Raw genomic sequence first — 20,899 nt, 5'->3', positions numbered from 1 at the left:
AGAGATGCCGAGTTACCCAGTTCCAGGCCGGAGATTTTTGAGCAGTCTTCGGTTTTGAACTTACAGCTCAAAGCAATGAGGGGTTTGTACTGCCCGATTCGCCCCATTGAAATCGGTGCTTTAAGCCCCATAATGCACCAGGATGGGACAATCAGAAATCTAGGGCTCTCTTGGCATCTCTGGAGACCCTAAAGTTAACCTCAGAAAATGACTAGTCTTATAGCGTCACCTGCTGTCCGGTCATGGAAACATTTCGAGCTTTCTTAGGATATTTTTTTAGCTGTGATCTGGCTTTTATTCATTTTTCCCAGCTGCTCCGGTATTAGCAGAGGGCTTCATTTCCTGTGCTGTGAGATCCCACAGGATCCACTAGAAAACTGCATTAGGTGCAGAAGTGGACGGTGTCTTCTGTACTGCGAGATCCTCCACAGCTCACAGAATATTTGTTCCACTCTGCAGCCCTATAAAGTGGTCATTTTCGGTTTGAGGTTTTCATATAGGGGGCGTTTCCAGGCACCAGGATTAAGCCCCCCGACTGCTCAGTCTCTAACGGCTTCTCGATGCTAAACTTCCCTTACAGAATACTTAAGTCAGCATCTATGCTCCGAGTCCAGAGGGAGGGGGAGAGGGAGAGGGAGAGGTGATTAAGAAATATTGCATAAGTGAGCCCTTTCCTCCTTTTCCAGGAACCATCAGCCGAGAGCGACAGAAAGACATGTCTGGCAGTGGACAGAAGACCGTCCTGGTGACAGGGTGCTCCAGTGGCATTGGCCTGAAAATCGCTGTCCAGCTTGCCAAGGATCCTCAGAGACAGTATCAAGGTAACCCTGTCTCCAGCCAAGAACCTCTTACTGAAATGCCACCATAAGTGATCTCAGTTATACGAGCAGTTAGAGGAAAGGGGAAGCACTTTAACCTTGAGTGAAGGGAGGTACCATGTAGAGAATGACACGGGGACCAAATTTTTTCCCGTCCCTGGGGGAACTTATTTTCCTGTCCCGGAGAGTTATTTTCCTGCCAGCTCCATCCTCATCTGCATAAGCCTCAAACAAACACTTTAAAATCATAAGTGCTTCAGGTTTGTGCAGGTAAAGCAGAGCTTACAGGAATGGGGCAGAGACAGGGACGGGACTTGTCCCTGTGCCATTCTCTAGTACCATGGTCTCTCTATAGAAGCTTCAATTAGAACAAGTTTCAGAGGGTCTATCACTCATCTTATTTCTCATGTTGTTGGTATGTGTTGGGGGGGGGCATCCTTTGTACTTCCAGGACACCTCTCTTGGGTTAAGTGCCACGAGCCTTCATTTCACAAATATTTGTGGTAGGGGGCAGTTCTGGGCCAGGGACCACAGCTCCCTTCCTCAGTCTGGTCACCAGGTGTCGCTGTTTTACAAACGGCTGAAACCCCTTCCTCTCCCAGCATAGATGGCCCACAGGCAGATTAAAAGGATTTTAAGTAGATTGGGGTGTTGTGTGTCCCAGTTTACTTGTCCTCCTTAGGCTTAATCGAGATTAACTTTGAAAGTATTATTATCCATCATCCCCAATCCTCTTTTCCTAGGAAGGGCTAGTCACATGGCTTTTTGAGCCAGAAGAGAGGGAATAAGTGGATGAGGCTGGGGGGGGGGTGGGACAAAAAGAGGATGAGTACAAGACTTCAGCACTTTCCTGCCAGAGGAATCTAGGTGTGGGTATAGTGACTGAAGCCTCCGTAGAACAACCCTGGACATTGCCACTGGAGACAGTTTGGAGGAATACAGAGGAAACTGGGGGGGGGGGGGGTGTTATGGTGATTTCAAGAAACTCTCAGGACTGATCTGGATCCAACTATAAAGATGTTCTTGGCATAGGACAAGTTGTACTTTTTAATCCCACCACTGACACAAACTCTTACTGGGTTTTGCTTAATCCTCTCTCTCTCTCTAGTGATTGCCACCATGAGGGATCTGGGGAAGAAGGGTCCTTTAGAGGAGGCTGCAGGGGTCTGCCTAGGAAGCACGCTGACAGTTGCACAGCTGGACATCTGCAGTGACGAATCGGTGGCAAGATGCCTCAGTGCCGTCCTCCAGGGCAGGGTCGATGTTGTGGGTGAGAGGCAAACAAACTCTTAAAATCAGCTCTAAGGCCACTGCCAGGCAATTCCAGGTCAACGGGTGCAGGATGGTCCATCCTGGGTTTCCCTTGAGCCCCAGAATCTCAGAGGTGCAAACCCAGGACCAGTGGCGTACCTAGGGTATGTGGCACCCGGGGCCCATCATTTTTTGACACCCCCCCCCCCTCCATGTAAAAAAATATTTTTTGTAATAACCATGAAAAATAAATGGTCATAATAGAAACAGGCAGTGAAAATTTTCTTTTATTGAACGTCATATATGTAACCATTAATCCAAACATAACATAAATTACAGTATGTCTGAATTGTCATGACATCAGAAGTACATATGGAGTAGTTGCAGGTGATGCTTGGGACAGTTCTGATTGTGTTAGTTCGGTTTTATGTGTTTTTGAATAGAAGGGTTTTTATTTCTTTTTTGAAGGTTTTGTAGTCTGTGGTCGATGTCAATAGGTTGTAGAGTTGGGGGGTCGAGCGTTAGGAAGTTGTCGAACAGTTTTTTTTCTTTTGACGATTTTGGTTGGAGGGTGTGTGAATGGTGCGTGAGTTCTCATATGTCTGGTTGAGGTGGATTGAATTATTTAGCTGAAGAAATTAGTAACCCCCCCCCCCCATTCCACACACATTAATTCTCTTCCATTTTTGTTCCCATTATAAAAAACACTGATAAGTTCCCAGAAAAAAAATACATTAAAATAAGAAGTGAAAACAAAGACCCCTACAGATGAGAACATAACATAAGAATAGCTTAACTGGGTCAGACCAATGGTCCATCATGCCCAGTAGCCCATTCTCATGGTAGTCAATCCAGGACACTAATACCTGGTCAAAACCCAAAGAGTAGCAACATTCCATGCAACCGATCCAGGGCAAGCAGACACTTCCCCCATGTCTTAATAACAGACTATGGACTTTTCCTCCAGGAATTTGTCCAAACCTTTCTTAAAATCAGCAACGCTATCTGCTTTTACCATAATTCTGGCCACTTCATTTTTAAGCTTAGATCTTTCCTTCCAAACAGAGACCTTGCTAGATGTCAAATACAGAAAGAACAAGGTAACTTCACAAGGACTTAGCTGTGCAGGAAATGTGAATCTCCTCATACACCCACCATATAGTGCAAAAATGTGCAAAGGTCTGGTTTTTTCTTTCGATCACTACATAGCCTAATGCCACACAAACATATTCTGAAGGTCAATGCTAAGGTTAGCAAAGTTTCCTTCCTTCAACCACAAGGAGATACTGACAAACCACTGGAAGAGATCCCAAAACAACACCCAAAGACCCACTCAGTGTGTGAACCTTTTCAGTGGAGTGGACTAACTGGGGGGTGGAAATGGGTCCAGAGTTTGCTCAGCAGAATTTCCCAGACCACCTCTTCCTCTCAACACATTGACACGCTGCCGCCACCACCACCACCATTAGGAACACCTCACCAGGTAGGCCAGCAATGCTATAAACTTTATAAAACACATTATTATATTTTCTTATAAAGCACATATTTTAACTGAACTCTCTGACATCCTCAGCCTTGCCATTCACAAAAATAGAAGAAAGAAAAGTTCCCGTTTCCTGCTGTCTCATGTCCCCGGCCTATACAATATTTTTCTTCTGTAGACCCTTCAAAAGTCTGACCAAATCCTCGTTTCACTTGCATTATAAGTACTGAGGATGCCATCTCTCTCCAATCCCAGGTCCTAAAGTCTAAGACAGTAGCACAAACTAGTACTGCCCAATTCAGGGAAAAAAATTTTGATTCGATTCAGCCTATTGAATTGGTTTTTCGATTCGATTTTCCTGCCCAATTGGGTATTTTTTTCAAACATCCTGGTGGGTTTATTTTATAGCCTCTTCACCCCCTTTGCCTTCTCCTAACCACACTGGCGCTGTGGTATAAACAAAACAAACAAAAAAGACTTTTCCTCTCTGTTAAATCCTAGCTCACGTTTGCGGTCTAACACCAGCTCTGGCAGGATACACTTTTCAAATCTGACATATTGTAATCACAAAACAGAAAATAAAATTAGTTTTTCTACCTTTTGTTGTCTGGTTATTTTTCCAAATCTTGTTGGTCCAAGGCTTTGGTTGTCTTCTGATAATTTGCTTGCCAGGGTCTCCTTCTTTCTCCGTGCTAACCATCCATCTGCCATCTCTGTCCACCCCTTCCGTTTCCCTTCCCTCCCCCGGATGTCTGACATCTTTCCTTTTTTTTGTCTCCCTCCACAGATCCACCTTTTCTTAACTACCCTTTCATCCAGCATATCTCCCTCCTTCCCCACCACCCCAGGGTCCACCATCTCTCCCTTTCTTTTCCCAACTACCCTCCTATCCAGTATCTCTATCCCCCCTCCACACCATCCCTCCACACCATCCCACCATCCATTCTCTCCCTTTCTGTTCTTTCCCTCCCTAAAAACCATGGTCCATCATCTCTCTCCGTCTCCTCTATTTTCAGACCCATTATTTCTTCCCACCCAAAGTCCGGCATATGCGCATCTCTTTGGGCCCCCCTCCCCTGAAGGCCTGTCCCCCCTTAAAGGTTTGCCTGCCTGTCCCCCTTGAAGGCCTGCCCCCCCCTTGAAAGTCTGTCCCTCTCTCGAAGGCCTGCCTGCCTGCCTGTCCCCCTTGAAGGCATGTCCTCCTGAAGGCCTGTCTCCCTGCCCCACCCTGAAGGCCCGATGCCTCACCCTACCCAAAGAACCACTCGCCCCCCCACCCTGAAGGACCGCTCGCCCCCCACCCCGAAGGACTGCTCATCCCCCTGGCCTCCCCGCACCACCTACGGTAGAGAAGCAGTCCGCAGCAAGATCGCGATGTCAGCAATCCCTGCACTGCTTCCTCCGCCGCGGTCCCGCCCCTCCTCTGACATCAGAGGAGGGGCGGAACCGCGGCGGAGGAAGCAGCACCGAAGCAGTGCAGGGATCGCTGACATCGCGATCTTGCTGCAGGCTGCTTCTCCACCGCAAACATTGCGGGGGGGGGCCGGGGGGGAAATCCGGACGCTAGACGCCAGGGGGGAGAACCGGATGTCAGGGGAGGGGGAACCGGATGCCAATGACTTCAAGGCCAGGAGCACCCCCTCAGGGCTTGTACCCGGGGTGGACCGCCCCCCCCCCCCTTGGTACACCACTGCCCAGGACTGGTCCAGGCTGTTGCTGGTGAGCTGGAGTCAGTGGCACCTTCAAAACTCTGGTGAGGTGTTCTGGGCTGAAGAAATGTTTCTTTTTTACATGGAGGATAGAAGGGGAAAAGAAGAGCCCTTATTAATATTAATATCAGACCACATGAGGAAGGGCCCCTACCAGTAAAGAGAGCACAGGACTGGGATCCCACTTCTGCCACCATCTCACCATGTGGCAAGTCACCTGGCCCTAACACTTTTCCTTGCTTGCACTCGACCCTGACATTAGTCTTGTTTGTAGCAATGTCATCAAGTGCTGCGAGGCTGCCTTTTGATTGGCTGGTCTCACCAGTCTTCACCCCTAAGTGGGATGTGTTTTGGCCATCAGTAACCAATCTCTCTCTCCCTCCGGGGTGCTTCTAATTGCAGTGAACAATGCCGGCCTGGGGCAGATTGGTCCCATCGAGAGCCTGACTATTGATGACATGAGAAAGGTCTTTGAGACCAACTTCTTCGGAACTGTGCGTGTGATCAAGGCATTGCTGCCCGACATGAAGAGGAGACGGTGCGGACACATCGTGGTGATCAGCAGCGTGATGGGACTGCAAGGTATAAGTCTCACCGCTCTCCGCCAACCACGTCTTCTTGAAGGACACCTGCCCTCTGCTCCAGGGGAGGGGAGCGGATATAGATTGTTCCCACGCTGGCTCTCTTTCCATCCCTGAATGTCAATGTGTCTCTCTCACTGCAGGTGTCGTGTTCAATGATGTGTACGCAGCCTCCAAATTCGCCATCGAAGGATTTTGTGAAAGCCTGGCGGTTCAGCTCTTAAAATTCAACATTTTGTAAGTGTACCAGTAGCACTATCAGCGCTTGGTCAGGTTTGTTCACCCGGACTATAGCACAGCCCTTTATTCAAGTGCAGTAAGATTTGAGGTGAGAACGATGTTCGCTTTTAAGTTCTTTGCCACATACTCACGGAACGGTGGATAACACAACAAGTTAAGCTACATCTACTGAGGTCAAATTAACAGCCAGTACAACTCCATTAATTGACTCCTTAACACCGAGGCATGGGGAGATGAAGGAACGCATCCCCGGTGCCAGGGATTAGAGCTGGTTTAATGGGGTTGATCTGTTTCATTTAACACTGCCAGGGATTTCCAGTAGCCAGCACCCACAGGTGCCAGTGCAGCCCAGCTTCTAAAGAGAGCTGCCGCCTCCCTCCCCAATTATTGGGCTCCAACGCTCTCCTCTCTACCTGTCCCCAGCGTGTCTATGGTGGAGCCTGGTCCAGTGAATACAGAATTCGAGGCGAAGCTGATGGAGGAGGTTTCTCGGTCAGACTTCCCAGGAACCGACGCAGAAACTCAGAGTTATTTCAAGGACACCTACCTGCCCGCTTCCCGAGAGATCTTTGCTACCATTGGACAGAGCCCCGAGACCGTGGCAAAGGTGAGGCCACTTATGACAGGAGGGTTATGAGCCCTTTACCATCTGATCTCAAAGGGGTCGTGTTAAGGTGGCAAGTTGTACTAATTCAGAAACATGGTATGTGCATCCACCTCTGGGGGTGAAAAGTATCCCCATCTCTTTTCATGCGACAATAATGACAAGTAGGTGATTGCAAGTACAGGTTAAGAAGAGTCTTAGAACTGAGATACAGGGAGAAAAAGAAGCTTATTCTGAAGAGATTACGCAGAGAGTCAGTGACACTGACCGAACCAAACTGATAGAAGGAGAATGAGCTTCTTCAGGGATCTGACCCAGTTCTAATACCTCTCCGTCTCCGTGCCGACCGACCCCCTCAAGGACCGACCCTTGGAAACATGTTTTCAGGCTTGGAATCCAGTTAAAAGGCAATAGACGCTCTGTCTATACCTGGGACCAAACTGAAAGAAATTTGTCCAGCCCTGGCAAGTTCAAACCCAACTCAAACCAAATTCTGCACTCCTGGGGAAGGGGGAGGTTTTGCTTCTGAGAAAGTGCTCCTTAGTACATCAGAATCTCTGTCTGCTTCTTGGCACCAGCACTGGAGAAATAATGAGACGCCCTACTTTCTTTCTGCATGTGAAGCCATCTGGAGGGGGGGGGGTGTGTTTGTGAGTACCAGAAGGCACTGCGAGGAAGGAACGGGGTATATTAGTAGATCTGTGTGTGATGGAGGGCACTAGGGCCAGCAGGAGTGAGGTACATAGTTAGAGCTGTAGAGGGGGGGGGGAGAAGGAGGGTGTCCCTATTGCAAGGGAGGAGTGAGGTTTTCCCTCGCCTTTTCTTCAGTCCTAAAGTTCACATTTTCTGGCTTTGGCTGCCTTCAGCAGTCATGCGACCGGGTAACAAAGCCCCCCTGACCCTGCACGCTGTCTGATTCGGCTGCTGTTGAACAGTTTGCTGAGTGGAATTTGGGTTATGAGCTGCAGGGAGTGGTTGTGAATTTCTCTTGTGCATCCTCCTCCAGCTTGAGTTCCGATCCTCCCCGAGGCTGACGTATTTCCTGTTGCCTCAGCTTTCAACAGCAATCTGACCTGGAGGAGGGGAGAACAAGGCCTGGGAATGCATTTATCTGAGTTTGGGGTTTAGGTTTCTGCCACTTGGTGCTGAATGTAAGACGCGCGCACGAGGACGCGCACGCGTAGACGTCCGCACGTAGACGCCCGCACTAGACGTCCCCACGTAGACGTCCGCACTAGACGTCCCCACGTAGACGTCCCCACGTAGACGTCCGCACTAGACGTCTAGTGCGGGCGTCTAGTGCGGACGTCTACGTGGGGACGTCTAGTGCGGACGTCTATTGCGGACGTCTAGTGCGGACGTCTAGTGCGGACGTCTATTGCGGACGTCTAGTGGGGACGTCTATTGCGGACGTCTAGTGGGGACGTCTAGTGCGGGCGTCTAGTGGGGACGTCTAGTGCGGACGTCTATTGCGGACGTCTATTGCGGACGTCTAGTGGGGACGTCTATTGCGGACGTCTAGTGGGGACGTCTATTGCGGACGTCTATTGCGGACGTCTAGTGGGGACGTCTATTGCGGGCGTCTAGTGGGGACGTCTATTGCGGACGTCTAGTGGGGACGTCTAGTGCGGGCGTCTAGTGGGGACGTCTATTGCGGACGTCTATTGCGGACGTCTAGTGCGGGCGTCTAGTGGGGACGTCTATTGCGGACGTCTAGTGGGGACGTCTATTGCGGACGTCTACGTGGGGACGTCTAGTGCGGACTCAAGCTGGAGGAGGATGCACAAGGTTCTCACGGAGAAATTCACAACCACTCCCTGCAGCTCATAACCCAAATTCCACTCAGCCTGAGAAGGGTTCCGGCACGCAAACTGTTCAACAGCAGCCGAATCAGACAGCGTGCAGGGTCAGGGGGGCTTTGTTACCCGGTCGCATGACTGCTGAAGGCAGCCAAAGCCAGAAAATGTGAACTTTAGGACTGAAGAAAAGGCGAGGGAAAACCTCACTCCTCCCTTGCAATAGGGACACCCTCCTTCTCCCCCCCCCCCCTCTACAGCTCTAACTATGTACCTCACTCCTGCTGGCCCTAGTGCCCTCCATCACACACAGATCTACTAATATACCCCGTTCCTTCCTCGCAGTGCCTTCTGGTACTCACAAACACACACCCCCCCCCCTCCAGATGGCTTCACATGCAGAAAGAAAGTAGGGCGTCTCATTATTTCTCCAGTGCTGGTGCCAAGAAGCAGACAGAGATTCTGATGTACTAAGGAGCACTTTCTCAGAAGCAAAACCTCCCCCTTCCCCAGGAGTGCAGAATTTGGTTTGAGTTGGGTTTGAACTTGCCAGGGCTGGACAAATTTCTTTCAGTTTGGTCCCAGGTATAGACAGAGCGTCTATTGCCTTTTAACTGGATTCCAAGCCTGAAAACATGTTTCCAAGGGTCGGTCCTTGAGGGGGTCGGTCGGCACGGAGACGGAGAGGTATTAGAACTGGGTCAGATCCCCGACCCACCCCGAAGGACCATTCGCCCCCCTGGCCTCCCCGCACTACCTATGAAGCAGCCGCAGCAGGATCGCGACGTCAGCTATATTTGCGCTACTTAGGAGCTGCTTCCTGCGTCGCGGTCCCGCCCCCTCCTCTGACGTCAGAGGAGGGACTGGACCGCGGCGCAGGAAGCAGCGCCCAAGCAGCTGAGGGATTGCTGACGTCGCGATCCTGCTGCGGGCTGCTTCATAGGTGTGCTGGAAGGTCAGTGGGGCGAGCGGTCCTTCGGGCGTGGGGGGGGACTGAGCGGCAAGGCCGGGAACACCCCCTCAGGGCTGGTACCCGGGGCGGCCCGCCCCCCCCCCGCCCCCCCCCCCCCCTAGGTACGCCACTGAGTGACAGAGTGGGGATTAGAACCAAAACACAAAGGGATAAAGTGACTCGCCCTGAGGCTGCACACACAGATTCAGGGATTAGAGCTGATCTGCTGTGTTGACAGAGGAGTCCCGACCTCTTCTGGAGGAGCAACAGCAGCTCCGTGCTAAGGCACCACAAATACCAGTGTAAGACGGGTCATTCTATGAGGAACAATACATAAATGTTGGAATCCGAGTCAGTTATGTAATCCCTGATTACACAGAACTATGATGGCAGATAAAGGCCTAAAGGCCCATCCAGTCTGCCCATCTCTAAGAGATCTCAGTGCCTCTCCCATCTTTGTCTCCACCACCTCTTCCGGGACACTGTTCAATGCATCTACCATCCTTTCTGAAAAAAAGTATTTCCTTAGATTACTCCTCTCTCATAGAACAACTTCTAAAATTCTTCTCTTAGCCTTCCTTGATAAATATCTCCTTCCAGGGCCCTCAGATCCACTAACCAGAACTTACTAACAGTCCCTCCAATCAAAGATTTATACTACACCAGAAACGCAATTTTCTCTGTTGTCGCGCCCTCCCTTTGGAATGCCATGCCATCGAATCTTCGTTCTGAAAATCCCTTAAACAAGTTCAAAACACACCTTACGACATTTCTCTTTAAAGACGCTTATCAAAATTCCAACTGAGTTCCCAAATAAAAAAGGGACAACAAAAACGCTTCCAGGAAGCGACACCCCATTTTTTCTTCTCGTTTTATCCTCCCCTCATTTTATTTTTATTTATATAATGTAATTTAAAAATTTCCCTTCCTTTTTCTCCCCTTTTGTCTCATACCCTTCGTAATATCCCCCCATTTTTATTTTGCTTTTTATATATAATTTTTATTTTTTTTATTATTGTCAACCGACCAGATACTTCTGATGGTCAGTATATCAAAATATTAATAAACTTGAACTTAACTTCATCCTATGCCCTCTCATTCCAATGAAAGACTCAACTCATGCACTTTTATGCCACGTAGGTATTTAAAACGTCTGTCATATCTCCCCTCTCTCACCTTTCCTCCAAAGTATACAGATTGAGATCTTTAAGCCTTATGACAAAGACCATGCACCCCTTTGAGATCTTTTTGAAAGTGGGGTCTCCAGTTAGCCTGTGCTCTGCAGGTGGATCTCACATGGATGTAGTGTTTACATATATAGATTATAAAGTGATAGAAGTTATCTAGGTGTGAGCTTTATATTAACTGTATGTGCTCACACCTAAAATCTAGGCATGTATTTGACATGTTACCCTGGTAGTCGAAAGCGTGTGAGAGGCCTACTTTCATTTCTAGAATGGCCTCCAAGTAGGCAGCTTTGTGGAACCTAAGACTAGACACCCTATAGGGTTACCAGACTCCAGCTAAACCCAGACACGTCCTCTTTTTAGAGGACTGTCCGGGTTCCCAGATGAACTTTCCAAAACCCGGCAGTTTGGAAAGCCCTGAGCTCCGGCCGTGTCTGGGGGCCTTCAATAAGCATGCATGGATGACGTCACACGCAACCACGCATGCTGAAGGGCCTCCAGACATGGTCTGGAAGTTGGCAAAAAAGAGATGAGGCTATCGGGGGGAGGGGGGAGGGGCTGGAGGTGGAATGGGGTAGGGTTTTCCCATCCTTCAATATGTTAATCCTACCCTTGATAGAATAACCCTCTAAGAGTGTTAGACAGATGGTGTAGAAGTAATGATTTGTGCTACTCTTTGGGTTTCTGTCAGGTACTTCTGACCTGAACTGGCCTCTGTTGGAAGCAGGATTCTGGGCTAGATGAATCATTGGTCTGATCTTATGTTCTTATGCTTCTTCTCCTTAGGTGACTGCTGATATAATAAGCATGGAGCGGCCCGATTTCCGCCGCCAGACCAATCCTTTCTACACGCCGCTGACGGCACTGAAATATGCAGACAAGACGGGGAACCTCTCAGTGCGGACCTTCTATAACCTCCTCTTCAGGCACGGCATGCTGTTCCACCTCAGTCTCGGTTTCCTCAAATGCCTCACCTGTAGCTGCTTCCGTGGACGCATCTCGCCCACCTGAGACAGAGCGTTTGGGATAAAAATACAAGGCCGGACGTTCCATCTAGGGATGCTGCAGGGGAGAGGTGTAGTGAGGAGTTCTGGATTTTTCTCAGTTCTGTGTCATACGAGAGCATAACGATCCAGTCCTTGGTTTGCCTCATTGCATTCTGGGATATGTAGTTTATGTTGCTTAGAAATTTAACATACTGCTTAAGCTTACAATAGATCACAGTGGAATATAAAATAAAAAATATTCAAGAAAAAAGTAAAATAAAGGAACTCCATTATGAAAACAGCAAAGACCTAACTTGGCCGAGCTGCCAAGTTACCCTTCCAGTAGGGAGACTTTTTGGCCAGTCCTGGTTTTAAACTTACATCCCAAAGCAGTGTAGTATTTCCAGCCCATGTCTGCGGGTCCCACAATGCACTGGGATAAGGTTGGAAGAAATCCAGGACTGAGGAAAAAAAAGTCTCCTTCCTGGAACAGGTGACTTGGCAGCTCTGCACGAGAACAAATACAGCTCATAACATTCTATGCCCCCGATCGAAACGTTGCAGAGATATTCGCCAATTAGCTGAAACGCAGAAAGGAGATCAATAGATGCGTCCCTCAAAGGTATCTGTGTTGAAGTCCTGATTTTTAAAAAGAAGGGTTTTAAAGAAGAGCCTTAAAAGATTTAAAACTCTCTTCTAAGCAAATATGACATGGTAGCTGGCTCTTCTGATTCCCTTCCCTCCCCCTCACTGATTTCCCACAAGAAAATCAGAACTACGATTCCCAATGGGGACTAGGGGCAAAGCCAGGGACTGGACCAGTTTCTTACCCGAGCCATGGCAATCCTTCCTGAGATCCAGAGCTCTTGAGCGGAGCCCTGTTACCTCAGTGGGCAGGAGGGTGGGGTGGTGAGTCTAAAGGCTGCAACCTGTCTTCTCAGCCCACAGCCAACATTTCATAAGTATGTGTAACACTGTCCACACTCAGTCAGGTTCTTCATCCAGGATGGCTTCCTGAAGAGAGACAGACAATGCAATAAGGGAGGGGCTAGCCAAGCAATAGAGAGATTCATCGGGAAGGGTCTAGACTTCAGATTTCTGCTTTCCTTTGCATTTCCCTAGAGTTCCCAATCTAGTCTGAACCTGCCCCAAATCCCGATCACCCAATTCTGAGGAGCCCTGGAGAAGGGGGAGTTCCCACCCTGCTCCTTCTATAACTCAGCTTTGGTACTGACACATCTTAAGGTGGATCCCTTTGAAGCCTGGAATACATGTTTGCATCACACAAACACCTCTGTGCCATTAACTAGAACTTAGGCCCAGATTCTCTAAAGATAGCGATTCAATCACCGTTGGCCGATTCTCTGGCTGATTTTTAAACAGCGATTGATTCACTCTTTTTTGCACGCAAAAAAGAGCCCAAGAGCTTGACTCGATGGGCGACGATAACATGGCCCAAGTAGTCGCCCATGCGGAGACAGTTGTAAGGGCATGGGGGAGGTAGCAGGATAGGAGGTAGAAAGGAAGGACTTGGTGGAGCAACGGGAAGCAGGGCATGATGGGAGGGGGGTTAGAGGTTCCACGCTTCCAAGGAACAGCGTGCATCCCTGTCCCTTGGAGGCAACTTTCCCACCCACCCTCCCCTATGGATATAGGGTTTGATCAGGTGATTTGAGGGGTTTAGGATTGTCGCAGCGGCGGTAACCCGAGCTACAAGGTTTTGGCTTATCGGAAGATGAGCGGGTATTTGGCAGTCAGCTCAGTTGAGTGGTGAGGCTGCAGGTCAGGTGACCCTGTAAGGGGAGGGGCATGGTGGTCCATGCCTATACCCCTAGGCTCATCTGAGGATAAGCGGTTAAGGGGAAGGGAGCTCGAGTGAGCGAATATGTCTTGAGGCCCATGGCACGGAAGAGGGGCATGGAGATCCATACCACCCCTAGGCTCTTGCTGAGATGGCAGGATCAGGGGAATACAATTGTGAGTTTTGTAATTGCAATGTCTTGTTCATTGCTTATTGCTAGTCCCAATAAACAAAGCTGCAGCCTGATTATTACCATCAATAAAGTGTTTGTGTTTTATTTATCGATAACATTATTGCTGAGGATATAAGTGTGTGAGTACGGCAAGGGGGTTTTGTAATCATGGGGTGGGTGATGGGTTAGAGGGGGTGTGAGGGGACGATAACTTGGCCATTTACTGAGCGACTGAGTCGGGGCAGAGCCCTGTCAGTAGTGACAGGAGAACCAGCCTCCTGTCACTGCTGTCAACCGCCCGCCGAACTCTTATGGCAGGAGGGATGCCCGGTCCCTCCTCGCCCACCTCAGAATCAACAAGACATCTTGACTCAAACGGAGAGAGAGAAAAAAAAATCCCCCTTAGCAAATCATAGTTCTTCTCATTGGCCCTGAGAGATAAAAACTCCTATATAGGAGAAAAAGTTCTTGGGTTAAAAAAAACCAGCTTTTCCATTATAAATACAGTCCAGTCCACTGGACACAAATTGGGGAAAAGCTAAAGACCTCACATAAAAAAAGAGTAAAGAAATAAAGCTTGTTCACAGCAGGGCCAATGAGAACAACGACGACTTGCTAGGGGGATTTTTTTTTCTCTCTTTGAGGCCCTTTTCTTTAAAATTAGTTATGGATGAACATAGGAACCTTCCTGGGTCAGACCAAAGGTCCATCAAGCCCAGTAGCCCATCCTCACGGTGGCCAATCCAGGTCACTAGTACCTGGCCAAAACCCAAACGGTAGCAACATTCTGGAACCCCAAAGAGTATGAAGATTCCATGCAGTGGCTTCCCCCATATCTTACTAACGGTTCATAGTCGAAAACGCACAGGACAATCGAGCACCGACAATACGGAGCACGCAGGACCTCAGCACCAGACTTAAACTTAATTTTAAAGTGCTCCGAGCGGGGGGTTGGGGAGGGAACCCCCGCAGTTATGTTAGCACTGATTGTGCTGCTGTTGGGTGGGGGTGTTGGGGGGGAACCCCCCATTATAGAAGGAAGAGGCGTTTTCCCCTTTTTTTTTAGGAAAAAAAGTCAATTTCGTCTGTAATGGGGGGGTTTCCCCCCCACACACACCCCCAACGACAGCAGCAACAGTACTAACTTAAGTGGGGGGTTCCCCCCCACACCCCCTTGGAGCACTTTAAAATTAAGTTTAAGTCCTGCGCGCGATTGTCTTGCCGTTTTTGTCCCATCACCCTTAATAGCAGACTATGGACTTTTCCTCCAGAAATTAGTCCAAACCTTTCTTAAAACCAGCTAGGCCATCCGCTTGAGTACAGCCACTGCTCACAAATTTGAAATGGGCAAGGTTTTCAATTTTGATCCCCATTTTTTGGAGCCATATGTTAACCCTGCCCTTAACTCTCCATTATCTCAGTACAAACTACGGGGTTCTTTTTACTAAGATGCCCTTAGGTAGGGTTGCCAGATTTTCCTTTGGGAAAATCCCAACCCCCAGGCCCACCTAGTCACGCCCAAGCCCCGCCTCCACTGCCCGCCTTCTTAGGCAGGAAGTCCATGCATGCACGGACACTACATGATGATGTCACATGCGTGTGACGTCATCATGAAGCGTCCACGCATGTGAAGACTGCCTCCCTGTCCGACACAGCTTTTCAAAACCCAGACAAAGTGCTGGGTTTTGAAAAGCCGTCCGGACCCGAGGACGTGTCCGGGGACATCCAAACGTCTGGTAACCCTACCCAAAGGAATATAATGGATGTCTAGCATTTAGCGCACCTAATAAAAGGACCCCAAGTGCCTGTATATAATATGCAAACTGCTCTTTGGAGGGACAATGATTCATCTATATGGTCTCTAAGATGGTCTCAGGACTCAAGGATCTCCCATATGAAGAACGGCTAAGCAGGCTGCAGTTATATTCTCTAGAGGAACACAGAGAGAAGGGAGACATGATAGAGACGTTCAAATATCTTACAGGCCGTGCTGAGGTGAAGGAAGATATCTTTTTCCTTACAGGTTCCACGGCAACAAGAGGGCATCCACTCAAACTCAAGGGTGGGAGACTTCATGGCGACATCAGGAAGTACTTCTTCACCGAAAGGGTGATTGATTGTTGGAATGGTCTTCCATGTCAGGTAGTCGAAGCCAGCAACGTGCTCGACTTCAAGAGACGATGGGATAAACATGTGGGATCACTCCCGGGAAATGCTTAGGGGAGGGTTCTTTGAGTGGGCAGACTTGTTGGGCTGTCCTCACACTCTATGTAATCTATATCTTCCAATTCATATCAGCCCTAGTTTGAAGTTGGGGTCGGGGAGGGGGCATCAGGGACTTTCTGGGATGGAAAATGAAAATGGTGTGAAACCATAGAGAAAGCTTGAAGGCTCCACTGTTCCTTTGACGACTCTTTCTTTGTTTGCCGTAACTACTGGTACTTAATGCATCTGTTTGTCTATTTATAATGAATATACAAGCCGATATTCAATAAAGGATTTATAAGCTTAAAAGAGAAAAAGAAAACAAAAAGGTTTGTCCGGCTCATGGAAAGATCACTCCACCTTTACAGGAAGACGGAGTGTCTTCCTGTCTAAAGCATGCAACATCTATAGTTGACTATTAACTTTCAAAAGAGACTGTGCCCCCCCCCTCCCTTCTGCTGGGGGCAGCTTTCCTGGAATCAGCCCAGCATGGACTCTCATGCCAGGAATTAAAACAGAGGAAGGTGAAGAGTGGCTCATTTTGCACTAGGATCCCAGGCAGGACAGCATGGAGTTTGGACTCCTTCTCTTCCTCGTCCTATGCCCTGAGCTCTCCTACGCTGCCAATTAGTAAGTCCTTTCATTTTGTGTGTGTTTGAGGGTTTCTGTTTGGATGTGTAGTGTGAAGGGTGCTGTGACCTGCACTAAAATACGACCGTTTGCCATCAGGGACTTTTCTATCTCCTAAATTTGTTTTAGTATAAATCATGTTTTATTGGCACACCAGCAGTAAATATACAATACAGCACGACAACTAAATTTGTTTTATTTTCTTTTTAATTTTCTATTTCTTTGATTTTTGATCTTGGAAATGTATTATATGTTGTTATTACATATTTTTAGTTTAGCTAGATTGTGAACCTTCGGGACAGAAAGGGGCGTTTTTCGGCCTGAAAAAATGGGAGCACATCGGTCCCTATTAGCAAAAGTTGCACTGGCTGCCAATGGAGGCAAGAGTCTTATTTAAATTTGCCTGTATCTGTTTTAAATCGGTCTTTGGTATGTCTCCAGCTTCCCTTGATTCCCACTTTTCCTTGAACTATTCCACCAAGCCCACATGTACCATAAAATCCTGTTGTTTTAAGAGATTTCTTGATAGAACTCTTGCTTTTCAGGCAGCCAAAATAAATGACTGGTTTGGTAAAATTATTCCAGGCGTTTCATCTTATTACTCTTTTAGAAAATCAGTAAAGACACAATTATTTGATAGATTTGTAACTTAAGTTTTTATGGGCTTTTATCACTCAAAATTATGTATTTCTAGGACTTGTCCAGCTTTCCTTTCTTGTAAACCGCCTAGAACTGCCAATCTGGCGGTATATAAGAATAAAGTTATGATCATTATTATTAAATCGCTTAGGGTTAGTAAAATGCAGGAGCGACATATCAAAACTTACATAAACATGTGTACACAAGAACAGCCCTACTGGGTCAAACCAAAGGACAATCCAGCAGGACCTGTCCAGATCGTAAATACCACAGATAAAACAGTGGCTTTCCCCATCTCTACTTTAATAATGGTTTACAGACTGTTCCTCCAGGAACTTATTCAAACCTGTTTTAAACGTGGCAACATTTATTGTTTTATGAGTTCCAGAGTTTCAGTGTACATCAAGTTAAAAAAAAAAGCACACGTTTTTCTCTAATTTGTTGTAAGTGCTTTGCTATGTAACTTCATGGTATGTGTCCCTTTATCTTTATACTTTTTCAAAGAGTTAAAAAAAAAAAAAAATTGATTAATGTTTACCCGTTCACATTGGGGATTTTGAAGACCTCAGCCATCTCTTTTCCAAGCTGAACATAAGAATGGCCGCTGCTGGGTCAGACCAGTGTTCCAGCAGTCCGCTCTCACGGCGGCCCCTAGATCAAAGACCAGTGCCCTAACAGAGACCAGCCCTACCTGCATACGTTCTGGTTTGGCAGGAACTTTGTCTTGAATCCCTGGAGGGTGTTTTCCCCTATAACAGCCTCCAAAAGAGCGTCCCAGTTTTCTACCACTCTCTGAGTGAAGAAGAATTTCCTTACGTTCGTACGGAATCTATTCCCTTTCAATTTTAGAGAGTGCCCTCTCGTTCTCCCTACCTTGGAGAAGGTGAACAACCTGTCCTTATCTACTAAGTCTATTCCCTTCATTATCCTGAATGTTTCGATCATGTCTCTAACCTCTCGCTGTACGGCAACTCCTCCAGCCCCTTAACCATCTTAGTTGCTCTTCTCTGGATCCTTTCGAGTAGTACCATGTCCTTCTTCATGTACGGCGACCAGTGCTGGACGCAGTACTCCAGGTGGGGTCGTACCATGGCCCAGTACAGCGGCATGATAACCCTCTCTGATCTGTTCGTGATCCCTAACCTCTTTAGTCTTTCCTCATATGAAAGGAGTTCCAACCCCTTTATCATCTTGGTCGCTCTTCTTTGAACCTCGTCTAATTCCGCTATATCTTTCTTGAGATATGGCGACCAGCATTGAACATAATACTCAAGGTGAGTTACCATCATGAAGCAATACAGAAGCATTCTAATATTCTCGGTCTTATTTACCATCCTTTTCCTAATAATTCCTAGCATTCTGTTTGCTTTTTTGGCCACCGCCATACATTGGACGGAAGATTTCAATGGATTGTCCATGATGACACCTAGATCTTTTTCTTGGGTGATGATTCCTAAAATCAAACTTAGCATCAGATAACTATGATTTTGATTATTGCATCCCTTTCTTCCTGTCTGCAGGCAATTTAACTTGTTTAATTTTGTCATCTGCAAATTTTCACCTCACTTGTCAACCCCATTTCCAGTTCATGTATAAACATGGAGATCCTTGCGACACTCCGTCCTTTACTTTCTCCCATTGAGAGACTTGTCCATTTAACCCTCCTAGTTCTAAATCCTCGACAGAATGTTGTCCCCTATCCCATGACTTTTTCATTTCCTCAGGAGTCTCTCATGAGGGACTTTGTCAAAAGCTTTTTGAAAATCTAGGTACACGGCATCAACTGGCTCACCTTTATCACACCTTCAATAAAACGGCAAATTGGTGAGGCAAGATTTCCCTTGGCTGAATCCATGTTAACACCAGCCCATTAAATCACATCTGTCTATGTGATCAGTAATTTGGGAGGTGGGGGTTTAATAGTAATTTATATCAGTTTACCCAGCACTGATAAGTTTATCTGCCTGTAATTTTTCAGATTGTCCATGGAACCCTTTTAAAAAATTGATATCACATTGGCCACCTTGATCGTGTAACTTGGAGAATGCTGACTATACCTGTAACTACCAATTGGTCCCAGGTTGCACCAATTATAGCTAATAATTAATTGCTAAGGCCCATTAGCAACTAATTAAGTCATTAATTACACTTGCAACAACTTATTCTATAAGTTCTTCATGTAAATTTGTATCCTATTTGAAAATTTGGACATGGAACTTTCTAGAATTAGGGACTAAGTGAGCTTATGATGTAAAAAAAAAAAAAAAAAGCTCAGAATCTCAGTTTGTCTCTATGTCTGCAGTGGATCCTAAGCTCTACTACACAGGGACTCTCTCCTAGCTAGGTCTGTACAATGTCGCCCGCATCCTGCAGTATTATAGAAGGTCTTATAGGTGCTGGCATAAGAGGCAGGATAAGACCGCAACATTGAATGATGTCAATTGTGTGTGGCTTGCTTATCATGTTTTGCACGGAAACCTCGCATTTTAGGTAAGCAACTTTGCATTATTACATACTCATGGGATGTGGGAATAGACATATCCTAGGGGTGGGCTAGGATAGCATTAATATGAGTTCTATGACTTTCAGCTTTATGCTTGTGACCCCCAATGTGCTGCGTGTGAACAGCGACGAGAACATTGTCATCCATGCCCATGATTTCAGCGAGTCCACAACTGTCACCATCACCGTTTTTGAGTTCCCCAAAAACAACCAAGTATTGAACAGAACCTCCATCCAACTTCGATGTTCAGAGAAACCCAAAGTCAATGGCTGTCTGGCCACTGCTACAATTAAGGTAGGGGGGATTTGAGAAGCCAGAGAGGTAAGGGATTGGCTAGTGAACGGGAGGGGGCAGGGATAAGGTAAAACTAAGCCTGTTCCAACTTTTCTCTGACAACATAGAGTATATTGGCCAACTCTACCATAGTGGTATCATCTGAGATTGCACCTAAAATCATCACCATCTATTGGCCTAGGGCTAGGGTATAACTAAGGTAAGAGATAACCAGTTGGTTTCATCACATGCACAGGGGAGAGATGGATCCTGAGGGCATCCTGTCTTATCAGTTCAGGTTGATGGACAGTGAGGTGTTCTGGGCCACACGGTTAGTGCTTGGATAATAAGCTTCTCTAACAGTGCAAGCCCATCCTGTCATCCAACAGAGCTCAACCCTAGGTTTGGATCCAATCTCCAGGCCTGGATCTATTACCCCACTGCATCTATGGTCAGAAGCACCAGAGGTTCCTAGACTAGAGAGGTGTGATTTTCAAGATAATCTTCCTTCCCCCCCAATCAATCTTCATGAGAAATCTTTGCTTGATTTGAAAGCAAGGCCATCATATGGCGTCAATGCCACAAGTCTATAAATAAATCATGCTGAAGATGAATCTGGCGGTAGCCTTAGGGAGACCAGAACTACAAGTCCCACCATGCAATGGGGCCAAAACTTGACCTGGCACATGGATATCACTGGAGCTGAGGGAAGGTTAGAAGAGTGGTTGTCTGTGACTAACCTCTTTTGCTGCCTTGTAGATCCCATCTTCATACGTCTCATCAGACTCCAAGGAGAAGCAGTACGTCGATATCCGTGCCTCAGCAGCTGAGTTTAACCTGCAGAAGATGGTCCTCATTTCCCCCCATATGGGGTATATTTTCATCCAGACAGACAAGACCATTTACACGCCTGGAAAGCGAGGTACTCACTGGGAAGAAGAGGGAGGGAAAAGGAGGGGAGATGAAAGGGGTAGCTTATTCCTGCTATGTAATAAGGACAGGAGCTGAGCTCCCAAAAGTTGGTACTGTACAATAAGCTAAATGAACACCAGAGAGAGAGTTTCCTGCT

The 20,899-nt window shown here is 47.3% G+C and overlaps 2 protein-coding genes across 2 annotated transcripts in view; both read left to right on the top strand.

The window, feature by feature from the left end:
* The first annotated feature begins 497 nt into the window (after positions 1–497).
* On the top strand, positions 498–13,659 carry RDH8 (retinol dehydrogenase 8). Its single transcript, XM_033925674.1, has 7 exons — positions 498–589; positions 687–821; positions 1,927–2,088; positions 5,664–5,843; positions 5,986–6,079; positions 6,506–6,689; positions 11,408–13,659. Exons 2-7 carry the CDS (start codon positions 716–718, stop codon positions 11,630–11,632), a joined length of 951 nt encoding a protein of 316 aa, XP_033781565.1. The 5' UTR covers positions 498–589; positions 687–715; the 3' UTR covers positions 11,633–13,659.
* Positions 13,660–16,306: 2,647 nt separating this feature from the next.
* Positions 16,307–20,899, top strand: part of LOC117349840 (complement C3-like) — a 43,835-nt gene continuing 39,242 nt past the window's right edge. The window contains exons 1-3 of the mRNA XM_033923445.1: positions 16,307–16,415; positions 19,644–19,851; positions 20,590–20,752. Coding sequence (XP_033779336.1) covers positions 16,354–16,415; positions 19,644–19,851; positions 20,590–20,752 — 433 coding nt within the window. The 5' untranslated portion in view covers positions 16,307–16,353. The remainder of the gene's footprint in view (positions 16,416–19,643; positions 19,852–20,589; positions 20,753–20,899) is intronic.

The sequence above is a fragment of the Geotrypetes seraphini genome, chromosome 16 (genome assembly GCF_902459505.1).
Source record: "Geotrypetes seraphini chromosome 16, aGeoSer1.1, whole genome shotgun sequence".
Lineage (NCBI taxonomy): Eukaryota > Metazoa > Chordata > Amphibia > Gymnophiona > Dermophiidae > Geotrypetes > Geotrypetes seraphini.
This window is presented reverse-complemented; position numbering and strand designations above follow the sequence as displayed.